The 19,993-nt window shown below is 35.3% G+C and overlaps 1 protein-coding gene and 1 long non-coding RNA gene across 2 annotated transcripts; both read right to left on the reverse strand.

Moving 5' to 3' along the window:
* Nucleotides 1-3,704: 3,704 nt before the first annotated feature.
* On the reverse strand, nt 3,705-4,275 carry LOC134261800 (uncharacterized). The gene is made up of 2 exons (XR_009990888.1): nt 4,155-4,275; nt 3,705-3,806 (listed from the first exon to the last, which is right to left on the reverse strand). It is a non-coding gene; the product is annotated as an uncharacterized LOC134261800 (long non-coding RNA).
* A 6,591-nt stretch (nt 4,276-10,866) lies between these two features.
* Nucleotides 10,867-11,846, reverse strand: LOC134261801 (uncharacterized). Its single transcript, XM_062744197.1, has 2 exons — nt 11,388-11,846; nt 10,867-10,914 (listed from the first exon to the last, which is right to left on the reverse strand). The coding sequence occupies exons 1-2, from the start codon at nt 11,844-11,846 to the stop codon at nt 10,867-10,869; spliced, it is 507 nt and encodes a 168-aa protein (XP_062600181.1).
* Between the last annotated feature and the right edge of the window lie 8,147 nt (nt 11,847-19,993).

Raw genomic sequence — 19,993 nt, forward strand, 5'->3', positions numbered from 1 at the left:
GGGGGAAAAATTTTTAGGGAAATGGAATTTCCCCCCTAACACCATAAAAATTTAAAAAAAAATCCTAACTTTTTATAAAACCCCACGAAAAAGGGGAAAAACCCAATGAATTGAGAAAATCAATTTTTGGGGTTTCCTTTAAAAAAAAATGAGGTTTATTTTTTATTGTTGATTCTTTATCAAATTCAGGGGGTCCTTTAAAAAAAAAAAACAAAAAAAAAAAAAATTTGATTGGTTTTTTCCCAAGACCACTCCCGTCCGTTAATGGGTCGGGAATTTCCTCGAAATTTTCCTTTAAATCCTTCTTTCTTTACCCCCAATAGGACACCAAACCGTACTGGAAAATTTCGGTCAAAACCCATTCTTTTCAGGTAAAAAAAACGGATTTGGGTTTTCCGGTTTATGGTTTTATATATCCTATAAAGCCCCCTTAACCTTCGAAGGTTAAAAGCTGGTTTTTGGGGGGAAAAAAATATAAAAACCAAAAAACCCCAATTTAAAACCGGGTAAAACGATATAAAGCAAACGCCCCTTTAAAAAATTTTCCCAAGGCCCGGTATTTCCATTTTAAAGAGGGGGATTTACGTGTAGATCGATTAAAAAGGGGGTTAAAGGGGTTTTTCGGAAAGTTAAAAAGTCTTAAAAAAAAAACCTGTACGAATTTTGGGGGGTTAAAAAAAACACAAGAAAATATTAAGAAGTCAAAGCCTAAAGGTATCCCCCCTTTTATTTGGATTAAACGGTTCACAAAAAAACCCCATTTAAATTTTTGGGAAAATTTTTCCCCAAAAAATTTTTATTTTCCCTTTTCATTTTATTTCCCCCCTTTTAAGTTTATTTAGCTTTTCCTTCAAAGGTATTAGTTGGTATTTTGGTGGGTTCTCGCCCAGTCCCCCTGTCTCCCCCGGGGAAAAAAGGTTGTAAAACCCTTTAATAACCCCCATAAAAAGGAGCCCAAAACCAAAGGCATTTTTCTGAGTAACAGGCCCTCTGAATTTTTTAACTAATACGTTGGGAAAAAAAAAGTGGGGATAGTTTAAAGGGAAAAATTAAAAACAAAAAAAATTTTTGAGTAAAAAAAAAACAGGTCTGAAATTAGAAAAAAACCATTCCGCCCCCCCCCAAAAGCCCCTGGCAATTTGGACCCCGTCCAAATGGGTTTTAAAAGGAAATAATTGTTTCCCACCAAAAAGGGACCCAAATTTTAAAAAGGGAAAAATAAAAAATAGATTTTAAAAAATTTTAAAAGGGGGGTTTAAAAAGGGTAGGGTTTTCCTTTAAACAGCTTTTGTACATTTTCCCTTTTTCCCTAAAAAAAATGAAAAAGTTTTAAAGTTTTTTATAGTTCTTTTTTTTTTTTGGGGGTTTTTTTTTGGGCCAAAAAATTTTGTTTTTATTTTTTTCCCATATAAAAAAAAAAAAATTTTTTTTTTAAAAAGGGGAAAGGGGTTTTAATTTAAAAAATCCCCCCCAAAAAAAAAAAACCACCCCTTTTAAAGGTAATTCCTTTTTTTCCTTGTTTGTTTTTAAAAAATTTTTATTTGTTTTCCCCAAAAGGGGGGGCCTTTCCCCTTTTTTTTTGGAAAAAAACCCCTTTTCCCCCCCTTTTTTTTTTGGGGGGGTTTTGGGGGTTTGGGAAATTTTAAAAATTTTTTTAAAAAAAAAAATAAAAGGGTTTTTTTAAAAAAAAAATTCCCCGCCCCGGGGGAAGCAAAATTTTAAAAAAGGAAAATAAAAATTTTTTTTAAAAAAATTTTGTTTTAAAAAAAAAAACCCCCAAACCCCAATGTTTGGGGGGATTTTTCCCTTTAAAAAATTTTTTAGTTTTTTGGTTAAAATATCCCTTTTAAAAAAAAAAACCAATTACCCCTTTTCTTGGTTCCCCCCCCGGGGGGGGGGAAAGTCCCATTTGTTTTAAACCCCGGGGGAAAAAGGAAAAAATTTTCCCAAACAAGAAAATCCCTTTTTAAAAAAAAAGAAAATGCTAAAAAATTGTAAAAATTTTAAAATTAAACCCCTTTTTTTTAAAATTTTATTTAAAAAAAATTTTTTTTTTAAAAAAAATTCCCTTTGTTTTTTTTGTTGTTTTTGGTTTTTAAAATATTTTTAAAAATTAAAAAAAAAAAAAAAAAGGGTTTTTCGGGAAAACAGAAAAAACCCCCTTTTTTTTGGGAAACAAAGGGGCGGGGGGAAAAAAAAAAAGGGGGGGTTTTTTTTTTCCCAAAAAAATTTTTGGTTTTTTTTGGGGGAAAAAAGGGGCCCCAAATTTTTTTATTTCACAAAAAAAAACCCCCAAAAAAAAGAAAAGGGTTTTTTGAAAAAAAAGGTTTTTTCCCGGGGGGGAAATTTTTAAAAAAGGGGAAAACCCAAAACCCTTAAAATCTAAAGGGGGGAAAACAAAAATTTTAAAACAATTTAAAAAAAAAAATTTTTAAAATTTCCAAAAAAAAAAAAAAAAAAAATTTTTTTAAAAAAAAAAAAATCGTACCCGGGGCGGGGGGAAAAACAGAGTTCAAGGGAGATACATGTACAGAAAGATTCATAAATTAACCTGTTTTGAGATGTCTTACAGCACCCCAGAATTGGAAAGAACTTTTTATAGACAAGGTGACTATGAAGAATATGGAGTTCTAAAACCTGATGTGAGAAACAAAGAATTAGTTCCAAGAGATTGTAGATTTACCTGAATAATAAAAAAAAAACTTGTTTTTTTAAAAAAAAATTCTTGTTGTTGTTGTTCTATAAAAACAAGGGTGTTTTAAAAAATAGATTCATTTTACATCATGAGTCTCCAGGAGATACAAGGTGATTTACTCAACTGTGAGGTAGAAGCTATTGTTCATCAATGTAATTGTTTAACTGTAAAAGCTCATGGATTGAGTCAAAGTATTGCAGAGAAATTCCCACAAGCTAATCTCTATGCCACTCGCAGACCTCTAGGGACTAGAAATTTAGCCGTAGAAGAAGATAGAGGAATTCCAGGCACTATTAAGGTGTTTCCCTCACAAACTCCTGTGGTCATTTGTTTATTAGCTCAATGGGATTATGGAAAAGCAAGTCACCGACCTAAAAGAATTTCCACTTATCAGGATACCCCACAAAACAGAGAGCAATGGTTTCAAGCTTGTTTACAAGAAATGGGGGAAAGTTTACCTTACCAGACTTATGCTTTTCCTTACAAGATTGGGTGTGGACTAGCCCAAGGAAATTGGATTCATTATAGACATTATATTGAACAATTTGTACACACTTATGAAAAACATGTGTACATTCTTCATCATCATCATTAATTGTGTGTTTTCATGTGATGTAAAATAAAGAAGAAAAAAAAAGTACCTTTTTATCTGTCATACTCTAATGTCTGTTTTAAACAGGAGATGAAGGTCCACCGCAATCCCCATGCACTCATAAGCAGATCTCTGGGGGGTCAGTAGAAACACTCAAGTAGTTTTTTTCTTTTCCCCTGTGATATAATGTCAAATATTTTAATGGAAAATTCAGAAATTCATCAGCACTTAAAGATAAAAAAACTTGCTATCTTTATAGTATTGATTTCCATTATCAGATTTTATTTATTTTTTATTCCATTTTAAAAATATAAACATTTAAAATAATTATCTTAATAATAATAATTAAATAAATTAAAATGATATCTCATTGAAACTTTTTTTTAGATTCAAGTTTTGTTTTTGTTTTTATGTTAGTTATTTCACTGTATATTTCCCAAAGGAAGACCAACAGCCAGGCTTCACTTCACTTAGAGAATGGATTGGTTAGGAACAAAACATATCTTCCAGGTTTGAGGACTGTATAGAAAAATAAAACCCATTTTTTGTTATTATGATTTAAATTACATGAGACAATGTCTCTTATAAATGTAATACAAAAAGAATATCTCTTATATATATATGGATTCCTATACTCTAATCATATTAAATGTCATTTGTAAAATGTATTTTTTAAAGACAGATTTTATTTAGGATTGACTTTTTAAATGATGACATGAATAGCAGGCCATACTTTAAGCACATGACAAAAACATTTTCTCAAATTACACAGAAATGGGTTATTTAGCATAGCTGACATTAAACATATAGGTGAGGGATAACATAATCACAATTATAAACAATGTGAAACAACTTTAAACGACCTACAAGGTAGATTACAAGCCTTTTTCACTGGGGTAAAATCTCGCCGAAATTCGCTATGGCCGCCGAACCCGAACCCGACTGTATAAAGATGAAGTCATAAAAATAACATAACACTGATGTAGTATTACATGATTTTTTTTTTTTATTTCTTAAAAACTAACAATGCTTCTAACTGTCGAATTCTCCTCCGAAATCGTATTCGATCCGCTACTAGGGCCATCCAGGGACTTCTCCGGTCTTCGGGGGGTAATTCGTAGATTTGATTGAGGCTGGTATTAAAAGTCACGGATTTCCTAGCCTGTGTGAAATTTCCAGGTATTTCATTCCGTATTGAATACATACTTTCTCCATCGCATCTATGTCCTGCCACAGTAAAATCACTTTGCCCGCTTGGGGATGAGTCAGGAAACTGTAAGGCTTTCCGAAATAACGGGTCAGGTTCAGTCCGTACCATTTCTGGGGCAGAATTGTTTTCATATGTCGACATAGAAAATGTATGGAATCCCCCCCCCCTGACTTGAATCGCTGCCAAGTATTTACCTGTGTAGTCAGCATAAAAAACGTAGGTCTATCGTATTTTTTTTTGCACACGGCCCCCCTCACAGGTGATGCAACAGGTATAAAAAGGTAGGTCAAAGGTGCACACGGCCCCCCTGACTTGAATCGCTGCCAAGTATTTACCTGTGTAGTCAGCATATTTTTTGCACACGGCCCTAAACAAACTTGACTCGCTGCCAAGTATTACCTGCGTAGTCAGCATAAAAACGTAGGTAAAACGTGCACTCGCCCCACAGCAGGTATATAAAGCAAAAAACTGTAAAATTTGACAATCAGTCTTGCTTGACACTTCGAACTTGACAGACGTGAAAATAGTATGGCAGAAGCAATGATGAATACTCCACACAACCCCAGCTATGTGATACCTGAAGGGTATGTAGGAGCCCCCATGCCAGAGTCACAGGATGCAGTGGGATTAGATTTGGGTATGTATAATCTTCCAGCATATGCGAATAAAGAAGATATGGGCCTATTAAATACAACTCTGGCTGGGATTGTCAACATGCTGTCTGGTCTTGACAACAAGCTGACTGATCTGAAAAGTTACATCACTAAAATGAAAGGAGGAAGCACTTACCAGAAAAAACAAGGGGGATCAGGAGAAAAAAAGAAAACCAGACAGACGGATCCATGCTACATCTGCAAAGAGTTAGGGCATTGGGCCCCAGATTGTCCCCGAAAAAAACAGGATTCGTGCTATAAGTGCGGGAAATCTGGTCATTGGGCTAATCAGTGTACAGAGAATGAGGAGGATCAACAATTGGTTAAAGAAATACAAAAACTGGAGAAAAAACCTCAGGAACCCAAGAGGAAACTACCCCTGATGACCGATAAGGCCCAGAAGAAGAAAAAGTAAATTGTTGTATTTTTTTACTTGAATAAAATCTGTGTTCTTGTTTCTATTGTGTGTTATTGTTTTTTTTTTCAGTTTTCGGAAAATCACTGTGAATGAGTGACGTCATAATCAAATTCTTTTGACTCGCTGCCAAAATCGTAGTAGCAGCGTTGTGAATCGTAGTAGCAGCGTAGTGTATAATGTAAACACAGTGTAAACACCCCGTATAGGACATATAGGGGCTCTGTACTAACCCACCTACTCCCCCTAGGGTTAGGGTTAGGGTTGTACTGAGTTGACCCAGCTATCCCCCACAGACCCCCTAATCTGCACTCCCTTGACCCAACTATCCCCCACAGGGGCTGCACTCCCTTGACCCGGCTATCCCCACAGGGGCTGCACTCCTCTTGAACCCCCTATCTAAAAAAATAAATGATGTAAACAACTTTTGTAATTAAGAAGTTCAGCCCAAAAGTGCACTCAGTTGACCCCCTATCCCCCCCAGCCCCAAAAGTGCACTCAGTTGAAATCTAGATAAATTATAAAACTACTTTTGCTTGACAAACAAAAAACAGGTAAAAACAAAAATTCTTTTATCTCTTGGTTTCTCTAAAATTAATGAATTTGAACAATAAATTATGCATATAATGCTATTTATTGCAAAAATAGAAATCAGAAACGGTTCCCCGGCACCAACCCAGCAATAAAGTGGGATGGGCAAAAATTAAAAAATGATATTGACTTTGAAAAAAAACAAATTAAGTGAACTGTCCCTTATTAAAGCAAGCAATCTTTAAAAAATGCCTTTAAATTGTATTTAAATAAGCATGATCTACCAAAATTGTGAATATTTAATTTTATATCGAGGGGTATCTGGTGTTAGGTATATTAAACACTTTGATTATAGAGGGAAAAAAATGACTTTGTACCATCTTTGAATCTATACTTCAGTCAGATCTGGCATTGTATTAAATAAACTTGGTCCAAACGTACGTGAAATGCAGGAACCATAACAAGACAAAATTTATGAATGGGTGAAAATTTGGAGTTTCAAACTCAGGTTGAATATATAAAAAATCAGTTAAATCTTTGAAAATCTTCTGACTATCTAGGTATTAAATACTTCCCCGGAAAAATTGTAACTTATGGGGAAATTGGTCAACCTCTAGTGTGTATAAGCCTATAATTGATTATATAGAAAATGCTTACGGAGTTTATCAAAAATTGTTTCTTTACCTAGCTATTAAAATATGGGTTAAATTCAAACTGATCATTAGTTCCAAAAGTATCAGTAAAAAGTTAAGTGCATCTAAAAATTGTAAGTTTATTCCCGATGACAATGACTTGTCACAAATGAAATTTTATGTTGTATTTATACTTATAAAATGTCATTGCAGCTTGTTTTCTGTTTTGAAAATTCACTTGCTCTTCAATCATTCATAAATGTCCAATTTCATGCTCAAATAAAAATGAGTGCCATTATCATATCCATCGAATTTTGAATTTGAAAAAAAAATACAAGTGAACGGCGAATGTGAACAGTCCAGTTTGCTTTTAAGTAGGCAAAACCAATTGGGTTATGATCGTCCGTCGTCACTTCTATATCGTGTATTTTTACAGTGAAGTGATCAAATGAAATCGAAAATTTCAACTTTTTCTTTTTTCAAACTTTTTTGCATCATATTATAGCATATTATTTGTGGTATCGAAATATGTCAGTCCCACCGGAAACAAAAACGACAACTTCCGGTTATTAGAGAAAAACTCGTAATTTATAGTATTTTTCTTTCCCATTATAAATTTTTTATAGATAAAGTATTTGTAATGATTTTTTAAAACGGGTTGTGGGTTTTATTCAGACTGCAACTGTCTACAGTAACATCAAATATCTTTGTAAAATTCACTTCCGGTCACGTGATTTCCTGTCCTCAAAAGGAAAAGTTATCATAGCTAGATCTAATAAACGGTTTGAGATTAAGACACCAAACTTAATGAAGTGGTAAATCTTGATAAGTATGCAAAAACAGTAAGGATTAAGATTGTCCGCCGTCACTTCCGGTCGTCACAGGAAATGATCAAAGAAATCGAAAATTTCAACTTTTTCTTTGTTCAAACTTTTTTGCATCTAATGCCAATATGTTTATAGCATATTATTTTTTGTGTATCGAAATATGTCAGTCCCACCGGAAACAAAAACGACAACTTCCGGTTATTAGAGAAAAACATGTTATGCATAATTTGAGTATTTTTCTTTCCCATAAATATTTTTTATAGATAAAGTATTTGTAATGATTTTTGGATATGTTATTCAGACTGCAACTGTCTACAGTAACATCAAATATCTTTGTAAAATTCATTTCCGGTCACGTGATTTCCTGTCCTCAAAATGAAAAGTTATCATAGCTAGATCTCATAAACGGTAAGAGATTAAGACACAAATTTTAAGAAGTAGTAGATCTTGATGAGTAGGCAAAACAAGTTGGGATAAGATTGTCCGCCGTCACTTCCGGTCGTCACATGACGTGATCAAAGAAATAGAAAAATTCAACTTTTCTTATTGAAAACTTTTTTACATCACATTATAGCATCTTATTTGTAGATTTGTAACATAGATTAAAGCTCATTTATGCAGATAAATAGAGGAGAACGGAAGACCTTCTTTGTTGCTTTAGCAACAAGAGTTTCTAGTTATTATTCTTATTATTATTTTTTTCCCCAAATCTTGTCGGCAGGATTTCTCAGAGATGGCTGGACGGATTTTCCTGAAATTTTCAGAGATGATAGAGAATGAAAATACCCCGAGAAGTTTTTTTCATTTTTTCAAAATTCACTTCCGGTCGTCAGATATGTCCGATTTCCGCTTTTTTCAAAAATATTTAATCCGAGTGAAATCTCAGAAACGGTAAAAGATTAAGGCACCAAACTTACAGGGATGATAGATCTTGATAAGTAGGCAAATCCAATTGGGTTAAGATTGTCCACCGTCACTTCCGGTCGTCACAGGAAGTGTTCTTAAATATCGAAAATTTCAACTTTTCGTTTTTAAAAGTTTTTTAGCATCAGATTATAGCATCTTACTCGTAGTTTCGAAATATGTCAGTCCCACCGGAAACAAAAACGACAACTTCCGATTATAAGAGAAAAACTGCATATTTTCAGTATTTTTCTTTCCCATAAATATTTTTTATAGATAAAGTTTTTGAAATGATTTTCAGATGTGTTATTCAGACTGCAAATCACTACAGTAACGTCAAAAATCTTTGGAAAATTCACTTCCGGTTGCGTGATTTCCTGTCCTCAAAATGAATAGTTCTTATAGCTATATCTCTGAAACGGTAAGAGATGTAGACACCAAACTTATAGGAGTGGTATATCTTGACGAAAAGGGAAAAACATATGGGTTAAGATTGTCCGCCAACACTTCCGGTCGTCACAGGAAGTGGTCAAAAAATCGGAAATTTCATCTTTTCTTTTATGGAACGTTTATTGCATCACATTATAGCGCTTTATTTGTAGTTTCAAAATATATCAGCTCCACCGGAATCAAAAACGACAACTTCCGGTTACAGTCTGAGAAAAACTAAATAATTTGAACATTTTCTTTCCAATATATATTTTTTTATAGATAAAGTGTTTGCAACTGTTTTTGGATATGTTATTCAGACTGCAAATGTCTACAGTAACATCAACTATTTTTTTTTTAAAATTCACTTCCGCTTGCGTGTGATTTCCTGTCCTCAAAATGAGAAATTATTATAGCTAGATCTCTTAAACAGTAAGAGATTAAGACACCAAACGTTGACAAGTGGTATATCCTGATGAGTTAGCAATTCCATGGGGGATAAGATCGTCTGTCGTCACTTCCGGTCGTCACAGCTGGGGTTGATCAAAGAAGTCCAAAAATTGAACTTTTTCTTATGGAAACTTTTTTATCACACAATAGCATCTTATTTGTAGTTTTGAAAAAAAGTCAGTAACACCGAAAACAAAGAACACAACTTCCGGTTATAAGAGAAAAGCTTCATAATTTGAGTATTTTTCTTTCCAGTAAATATTTTTCATCAGAGCCAGCAGCATGTGTGCACCTTTGACCTACCTTTTCACAATAGATGCAGTATTTGTAATGATTTTTGGATATGTTATTAAGATGTAACTGTCTTCAGTAACTGTGACTATATGGGGGCTCCTACAGAACCCTTTATCAAAATTCACTTCCGGTTGCGTGATTTCCAGTCCTCAAAATGAGAAGTTATCATAACTAAATCTTGTAAAGGGTAAGAGATTAAGACACCAACCTTTTACAAGTGGTAGATCTTGATGTGTAGGCAAAACTTGTCAGGAAAAGATTGTCCACCATCACTTCCGGTTTTCACAGGAAGTGAACAAATGAATAAAAACTTTTCTTATGGAATCTTTCTTAGGTGATCACAAAATACATTATAGCATCTTTTTTGTAGTTTTGAAATATGTCAGTCCCACTGGAAACAAAATGAAAACAACTTCCGCAGAAAAGAAAAACTGCATAAACTTAGTTATTACGGAAAGCCTTATATTTTTGATATCCCCAAGCATTAGAAATGATTTTATTGGACATGTTATGCGATAGACTGAAATATGTAGAGTAACCGGAATCAAATATCTTTTCAAAAATTTACACCGGTCACGTGATTTTTTTTAATACCAAAATGAGAAGATAATATTACCCGAATCTTTTAAACTGTAACAGATCAAGACACTAAACTTATATGAATAAAACAACATGAAGATTAGGAAAAAAATAGGGTAAAATGTGTAAGCATCTCGTAGTTTTTGGTCGTCACATACTTAAATAAAAAAAAAATGATTACATTGTACATGTTATTTTTATAATTGTCTTTAAAGTAAGGCGCCAAGAATCTTGGTAATTTTACCCCAGTGAAAAAGGCGGCTGTTTGTAATTACCCTGTAGGTCATTTTAAAGTTTTTGCATTTTTATAATTGTGATTATGTTATCCCTCATTCATATATGTTTAATGTCAGCTATGCTAAATAACCCATTTCTGTGTAACAAGAAAATGTTTTTGTCAGTGTGCTTAAAGTATAATTGCTATTTTTCATTTAAAAAGTCAATCCTAAATAAAATCTGTCTTTAAAAAAAAAACATTTTAATGAATTTAATACCATAAAGATTAGAGTATAGGAATCCATATATATATATGAGATATTAATTTTTGCATTACATTTATAAGAGGCATTGTCTCGTGTAATTTAAATCATAATAACAAAAAAAAATGGGTTTTATTTTTCTATACAGTCCTCAAACCTGGAAGATATGTTTTGTTCCTAACCAATCCATTCTCTAAGTGAAGTGAAGCCTGGCTGCTGGTCTTCCTTTGGGAAATATACAGTGAAATAACTAACATAAAAACAAAACTTGAATCTAAAAAAAGTTTCAATATCATTTTAATTTATTTAATTATTATTATTAAGATAATTATTTAAAATGTTTATATTTTTAAAATGGATAAAAAATAAAATCTGATAATGGAAATCTATACTATAAAGATAGCAAGTTTTTTTATCTGTAAGTGCTGATGAATTTCTGAATTTTCCATTAAAATATTTGACATTATATCACAGGGGAAAAGAAAAACTACTTGAGTGTTTCTACTGACCCCCCAGAGATCTGCTTATGAGTGCATGGGGACTGCGGTGGACCTTCATCTCCTGTTTTAAACAGACTTTAGAGTATGACAGATAAAAAGGTACTTTTTTTTCTTCTTTATTTTACATCACATGAAAACACACAATTAATGATGATGATGATGATGAAGAATGTACACATGTTTTTCATAAGTGTGTACAAATTGTTCAATATAATGTCTATAATGAATCCAATCTCCTTGGGCTAGTCCACAGGCAATCTTGTAAGGAAAAGCATAAGTCTGGTAAGGTAAACTTTCCCCCATTTCTTGTAAACAGGCTTGAAACCATTTCTCTCTGTTTTGTGGGGTATCCTGATATGTGGAAATTCTTTTAGGTCGGTGACTTGCTTTTCCATAATCCCATTGAGCTAATAAACAAATGACCACAGGAGTTTGTGAGGGAAACACCTTAATAGTGCCTGGAATTCCTCTATCTTCTTCTACGGCTAAATTTCTAGTCCCTAGAGGTCTGCGAGTGGCATAGAGATTGGCTTGTGGGAATTTCTCTGCAATACTTTGACTCAATCCATGAGCTTTTACAGTTAAACAATTACATTGATGAACAATAGCTTCTACCTCACAGTTGAGTAAATCACCTTGTATCTCCTGGAGACTCATGATGTAAAATGAATCTATTTTTCAAAACACCCTTGTTTTTATAGAACAACAACAACAACACAATAAAACAAGATTTTTTTTTTATTCAGGTAAATCTACAATATCTTGGAACTAATTCTTTGTTTCTCACATCAGGTTTTAGAACTCCATATTCTTCATAGTCACCTTGTCTATAAAAAGTTCTTTCCAATTCTGGGGTGCTGTAAGACATCTCAAAACAGGTTAATTTATGAATCTTTCTGTACATGTATCTCCCTTGAACTCTGTTTTTCATTTGAATGAATCCTCTCACATGATGAAGTTTTCCAGTTTCTGGATGCCTTTCTTTTTGTAAGATCAAGTATTGATAATCACTTCCAATGATTTGATCTACATCTTCCTGTCTGCACCCAGTTAAATTAAATATCCAATTATTGGCTATTCTACCTCTGTCTTGTTTTAAGTAAGCAATATATCCATTACCTGTATTTTCTTTCTGTTTATTTTGATAATGAGCCTTAATATCCTCCAAGAGTTTGTTTGGTCTTATGTTTTCTTTTTCCTCCTCCTCCTGAGGTTTATATTCTACAGGATGTTCTTCCATCAAGGGAGGTGGTATAAATACTGCAGGATGTTCTACCATCAAGGGAGGTGGTATGATATCTTTTCCTCCCTCCTGTATAAGATAACCCTCAGTTTCTTTACATAATTGTTCTACTCATTTCTTTACTGGAGGTGTTAGATAATGAAGCCATCCACAACTAGTACCATGTTTCTATTTATACTTTTTTAAAATTGTATTTATTTTTCCAATCTTTAAAAATCCCCTCAACACTTTTTGTTTTGGTGTTTTGAAAAAAAAAAAAAATCTATCTCTAAAGGGAGATAACCTTTTTTTTTTTTTTTTAAAAATGACAAATAACCCACAATTTTTTTTTCTTTTCTTTTTTATTGAGATCTAACAATAAATAACAGTTCAAATTTTTTTTGGAGGTGTTACCCATAGCTCACATTAAGAACTTTTTCTTCCTAGCTTCTCACAATAGCTTGAGGTGTGTTCCCATTCTATCCAATGTTTACTATTTATTCTCTTTTTCAGAAACCATATTCTTCATAGTCACCTCCTTCTTGTAAAAAACTTTCCAATTCTGGGGTACTGTGAGACATTTTTTGTTTTCTGTGTTCCTTCATTTGAATGAATCCCCTGGTTGAAATTGATGTCCAGGGATGTCTTTCCTTTTGTATAATCAAATACGGAAAGAAGAAGAAAATTTGGTTGCTCAGAAACATGTCTATATCTTCTTCTTCGGGCTCTTTAATGGTGAAAGTCCAATTAATGGCTGATCTGTAAATCTGTCTGGACATTTAGGATCATTTCTCATGGGGGCCCCCAGTGAGCTCTATTCTTCTTTGAGGAGCTTCGTGACTCCATAGAGAATAAGGCAAATTTATCTTTATCCATCTCCATGCGTCAACCACATGCCCCCCAAGGGGGTTGTCTTTAACACCTTGTTTTTATACTTGAACGATAAGGGCCGTGTGCAAAACATGCGTTTTACCTACGTTTTTTTTTTTATGCTGACTACCCGTCCAACGGCACTTTCAAGATTATGACGTCACGTTAAAGGGAGATAGCCTAACCAGTTCAAACTGGATTTATTTTTTAAAAATGACAAAAAACCCACAATTTTTTTTTCTTCAATTTTATTTGTAACAACAAACAACAACAAACAACAAACAACTCATTTACAATACATTTTGATAAAAACATTGACACTTTTGTCCATGACCCGTAGGTAATTTATGATAAGTGTTTTTAAACCAATTCGCCACGTATCTGTCCCTTTGTAAAGCCGTACTCTGGTCAAAGGGGAATAGCCACTCGTCGGTTTTCTTTCTTTTCTTGTCTCTTTGATGTAAATAATACACGCAATATTGTCCACACACATCGGTATTCCAGTCTTGATAGCGATACGGATTATAAATCCATTGCTGAGCATGACGCTGGATAAAATCTTGAATTTCTTTTTGTAAGGGAGGAAATCCATAAGAATCGAAATATTCCACCACGGGATTGCTCACATATAGACACACCCAATGTTCTCCAGGTCGATCTTGAGGATCCGTATTGACCACGACAGCTTTTTCTCCAGGTCTTAATTGATCCGGTAATAAATCTACAGGATACACGCCTCCAAAAGAACTCTTGAATTCTCTGGATAAGACTTCTCTCAATTGTCCCGTATCCATTTTTTTTTTTTAGTAATCAATGCTCACTTCTCTCTGTTTGTTAATTTCTAATAGGTTATCGAATTCTGCATACACCACACAATTGATGGTGGTAGCCGTATTGTTGGTAAACTGCACTTCTACTCTCAGATTTCCTGTTTCTATGATGTGGAATTTATCCGATTGCGCTTCTTGATCTTTAGTGAAATCCCAGCCCCATAGAGTGTAGCCGCTTTTATACTCTTCTAGGGTGATGTCCGGAGCCCAATCTTCTCCTAATTTTCCCAGAGCTTGATACAGACTGAGATATGATCTCAGATATAAATCGTCGTTGAAATTAGGCTCAAAACAACGAGTACTCATGGTCTCTCCGTTGATACTGACATCTAATTTCTTGATCCCAAAGTTTTGGAAATGAAAGGGATTTTTAGTTTTATCTCCGTTAAAGGCCGCATTCTCCACAAAGCCTAAAATGAGACGTTTAGGCATCTGACCTTGAAACAGATGATCCGTAATCTTAGACTGAGTTCCTGAGCCAATGGTAAAGGTTTTCACTTCCACTCTTCTCAAGGGATATTTGGCTCTGTGGGTATTCAAACTCTGATTAATGGTATTCATCATGACTGCTGTGGGTTTGACTTTTCTCACCCACAAGATCATACTCAATATTTTCACTTTTCCTGTACTTCCTCCTTTGATCATCATGTAGAAAGAGGGTCTAGCTCGATTAAATCGCAAACGGACGTCCACTCCATTGGGTAGAAATCGATCTTGTTGAAACAAATCCAAATGTAAAGTATCCAGCAAACTGATTTTCTTACTGTCAGCAATAGCTTGGTGTCTTTTTCGGAATCCTTCGTTTTTAGAATTGGCCGGTAACGCTGTGAGGATGGGTGCGTTAATGGTCACCGTGTCGGCCCCACCATCTTGACCCGGAGTTACATTAAAGGTTTTATTTTGAGCTACACCAAGGTCCTCTATCCCCACTTCGTCCATGTGTCCTGCCGTATCTTTTTCCCACAGACCACAGGCCCTCGTCTGTGTCTTTAAAGTTCTGGGTCGGTAAGACAATAATTTCTCCAGATAAGCTTTGTAAGGATAAGTATCCGTCCCTGGAGTCACTATTTTTCCATTCAGACTGACATCGATTTCCGTAAACATGGAATGTAAGATATTATTCACGGGACTGGAAGTGCTGTTCGCCCCAGTCAGATTACTTCCATCGTCTTTGGTAAATTTACATACCATTTGAACATAAGTTTGAGATAAATCCAGATAGTGATCTCCTTGTCCTTTGATTTCAAATTCGATGGGAGCGGTGTCGGAATCTAAAGTACTGGAAATGGGGTAATATTCTTCCCATTTCGAGTCTTCTAAAGCAATATTAGTCGGAGGGACTTGAAACAATTCTAAATTGTTCATCCCACACGCACAGGAATCGGGCTGTAACATGATGTGTCTACTAGGATTCAGTTTTCACAAATGAACCTTCTGTTCCCTGGACTGTCCTATTTATACTCTCTCTCTCTCTCAGTCAAACACATCTAAATGACGTTTTCTTTTAGGAATTCCTCCTTGTTTTTTCCTTTTTCTCTTAGGCCCCCCTCGGGCTAACAGGACTCTTCCTCTTCCTATCTGCTTTCTTCTTTTTCTTCTTCCTTGACCTGTTTGTCCTTTCTTCTTCTTCTTCTTTCTAAAGGGTAAAGAGACTCCTCGATTGAAAGCAAATAGACCTGTATTTTTGGCCGCATTGAGTCCGTGGGTTAAAAGAGCATTTCGGATGTTTTTTCTTTTTCCCACCACATCTCTGCCTATCTTCACTCCGGCCATGATGGCTTGTTTTTTCCCATGTTGGAGTAAATCTTTGACAAATCCTCGACCTTTTTGTAACCCCATGGCTAACTCGGCCGCGTTTTTGAGAGTCAAACCTGAGTCTGTGCCCGGTAGGGGTATGTTAGGGACTGCTGCCGAGAGGAAGTTTAAAAAATTTCCTCCTTTTTGAGGTTTCATGTGAGTTAAAAGCCTACTCAATTTGAGTAATTGTGTAGCAGGAAGTCCGGGTGAAAAATTATCCAAGGGAAGGGCTCCCACCAATCCAGAGATGATAGAACCTACTGCTCCGCCTTTTTGACGTAATAAACCTTTATGATACCAACTGTGTCCTCTTTGTCTCAGTAATCCGGGATGATACTGCATGGTTCATGTCTCTTGTTCAACTGACCTTTATATCCTCGGGGGACTTCCTTTTATACCCTTTACGGCTGAATACAATACAGACAACAGACCAGGCAAGCCACCACACCCAATAAGATGGAACACAATAACGGTACATTCATCTCAGTATACTTTTCTGAAATGAAGTTTCACCACTGATTTACCACTTACAAAGGGCATGGGAGTCCCTAAAGGAGTCATGATGTGAATCTCAATGGTATCGAAATGTTTTTTACTTAGTTTCAAATATTCCGCTCGAATGGGTTCCCATTTGGCTTGTTTTGAATCCTCCAAATGAAATGTACAAGGCACCACTCTTAAGAGTTTCAAGGCATTGGAGCCTACCGTCTGGGGTTGAATCAAGTCACAATAGACATACATGGATTTCAGATTTTCATATAAATCCACAGTATTGTTTCCCAAGTAACTAATGTTGATCCATTTGGTCATGTTTTCTGTATCGTTCTGAAGAATGACCTTCTGACCGTCCATGCCTAGCTTATAAGCTAGGGATGTGGGGAAACGAATGCATAAGGGACTAAGCATTTTTGCATTAATTTGATACATCACTCGATCATAGGTCTCGTAATATACTAATTTCATAGATTTTTCTTCATTTCCATCACCAAGGGTTTTCCATATTTTTTTCAATGATCTCTCTAGTCCTAGACTTATTTCCTCTGTTAAGGCCTTGGGGTGAGTGTAAGGCCCGGGTCTGAAGTGAATTCGTCTAATTTCCATCTTGCTATCTAGTTCAATGAGTGCAGGCCGTTTAGTATGGGCCCAATCGAGCAGTACAGGACATTGACGTAATGGCATTGGGTCTAAGGTTTTCATTTTAAATCTGCCATAAACATTGGGGTTTTTGATATGGCGAGCATAAGACTGAGGAACCAGGATGTCAAAATAAGCCTCCTTTTCTGTAATGTTTTTCAATGAATTGGGATACATCATTTCTGTTAAAGCCACTTCCCATTCTCCGTCGGTTAAATCTAGGGATTGTGGTAATAAGGTTTTAAATTGAGCAGTCGTATTGCTAGAAAAAGAGGCCATAGACCCATCACTGGGTAAAGTCATGTAAAACCCACTGCTCTCGGCCATGTTCAATCTAAGACTGAGACTCTAGACCTTAAGACCTTTGTATTTATAACAACACTTTTTTTAAAAAAAAATTCAAAACATTTATTCAAAAATTTACACATCTATTTCTTCTTCTTCGTCGTCTTCTGATGATCGGTCCTCAATCACTCGAGTCAACAAATGTCCTTTCTTTTCCACCGAGTCTTTAATCTGGGAAAAGGGGATGCGACAATACAAGTACTCTGTAGGACAATAATGAGGTGGAAACGTCAGTCCTTTTTTCTCCATCTTGAAATAATATTTCAGACAATCTCCAATGTCCGAGTACCATGAACTTTCATTCTGAATGGTGTTGATGGGTGTCAGACGATTCCTTTGAGTACAAGTAACCCATTTGAATTGCTGATAATGTTGGTTGATTTTCACCCTCACTCTAGATCCTGTTGGAGGATAGGGGATTTTCATTCTTTTTTCCAACCACACATTCTCCAAGTAATAGCCTGGATGATTTTCAAAGAAATCCATGATGGCTCCTATTTTACTTTTCATCCACCCTCCTTGCATGTACATACACTGACTAATGGGACTCTCACAATACCAACGATACTGCATCTTTGAAACAAAAAACACGTCTGACTTGTTCAGTGTCCTTTTTCAGAATGAGAGAGGGTTTTGTGATATACCTCTTGATAAAAACCTTTCCTCTATTTTATTTTATTTTTTTTTATTTTATTTTATTTTTTTAAAACAAACAACAAAACAACAAAGAATTTTTAAACACAAATTTTTATTCAAGTCAAAAAATACAAAAAATGATTTTATTGTCCTTCATATCGGCATAAGGGACAATTTCTGTAGCAGGTCACTGTGAACTTCTCTATACATTTTTCACAACAGGGATATTGCCGGCATTGTCCGCATTTCCATTTTCCTCGAGTCTTTTCCTGGTAGCACATCATACATTCTTTCACAGGTCTGTCCCTGGTCATTTTCACCCATCGGGAGGCGGTATGTTCTCAATTCCTTTCTTCCAGATGAAATATTTCAGGCACCAGCTACAACCACAAGTCTTCATACTAGGCCCATCATCCTCAATCCAGTGTGGAAATGCCATTTCACAATGCTCGCAAATCCCCAGTACCTTAAAGACAACAACTTCTCCCGCAGGGTTATACGACGTGAATTCTTTATAATTCCGTGCTTGATCATTGCAGTGATGACAAATATGTCTTTTCTACATCAATCCAATATATAATTCTCCACACAAAAGACATGATGGCTAAATAATGATTGCAGGGTACTCCCAGCTCCGCTTTATATACCTATCTGTTGCATCATCTTTTTGATACCTTTGCATACCTTTTTATACCTCTACCGTGTGCAAAAAAATTAGGGGGCGTGTGCATCAATACGATAGACCTACGTTTTTTATGCTGACTACACAGGTAAATACTTGGCAGCGATTCAAATCCGTGATTGTGACGTCATCATGACAAAGCTAGTGTATAGAGAGCGCTCTGTTGTGTGTATATAGAGCGCTTAGTTGTATGTGTGTATATAGGGAAAAATAACTAACAACACTAGAATTTTTTTGGTTTTTTTCTTTTTATTTTTTTTTTATTCATAACAACAACAACAACAAGAACAAGAACATCATAATAACAAACATTCAAAACTTCTGTTCAGTTCTTTTTGTATGGGAAAAGGTCTCCTCATGTACAAATAGTCTGTTTCACAAGCACAGTCCATGATATCGTATCCTTTTACGACCACTTCTTCCAAATAGTCTTTAATACAATCTCCAGCTTTTTTCATCCATTTCCCATGAATCCAAGTCTTCTCGGGTCCCTGTGTTCGGTGAGCCAAGACGTAATTGACTTTCCATTTAAATTCTCCATATTTAGGTGATCTGGGTCCTAATAAGACCATGTGTTTGCTTCTTTTGCGGTGCGGTAACTTGAATCTCTTATACAGGTAGATTTCATTGAGACCTGTTTGTCCTGGATTCTTATCAAAGAAATCTTGAATACATGTCTCTTTGTTTTTCATCCATTCTCCTTTGTGACTAGTCCCTTCAGGTTCTACTATTTTCCAACGATACTCTGAGCTTAAAAAATCCATGATGTGTGCTCTGTCCCTCACTCAGATCAGAAATGATCCTCTTAGGGTTATGGTGTCTCCTTTTTATATAGAGGGGTGTATCTATTTTTAGATTCCGGGATTAACTGGGTGAATTGGTCTTCTTGACCCTAGGGGTATGATGTATCATGGTAGGACTAGGCATGATGTAACCCACCGAAGAACTCACACAGACCATCCAATATTCTCGATTAGAATCGTGTAAAGCTAACATGACCACACTGGTGATGATGAGGGAAATACAAATGAATAATTGTGCAAAATACACAATTTCTTCTCGAGGAATATTCTCTCCACAACATTTCCAATGAGGTGTTATTTGATGAGATCCGTTTGGGGAATCCATGAATCGAAACTAGGGGGATATCCTTTCCACCGGACTTTGACTTCTTGAATGATTTTCTTCCCGACTCGTCGCTTTTTATACCCCAAGATTTCCTCTACTTCGTACACGTCGTCTTTTTTAATGATCTGTTGTGAAATTCTTTCTCGTAAAAAGTCCCTTC

The sequence above is a fragment of the Saccostrea cucullata genome, unplaced genomic scaffold (assembly GCF_032062105.1).
Source record: "Saccostrea cucullata isolate Sc308-1 unplaced genomic scaffold, CSIRO_AGI_Scuc_v1 ctg10444, whole genome shotgun sequence".
Lineage (NCBI taxonomy): Eukaryota > Metazoa > Mollusca > Bivalvia > Ostreida > Ostreidae > Saccostrea > Saccostrea cuccullata.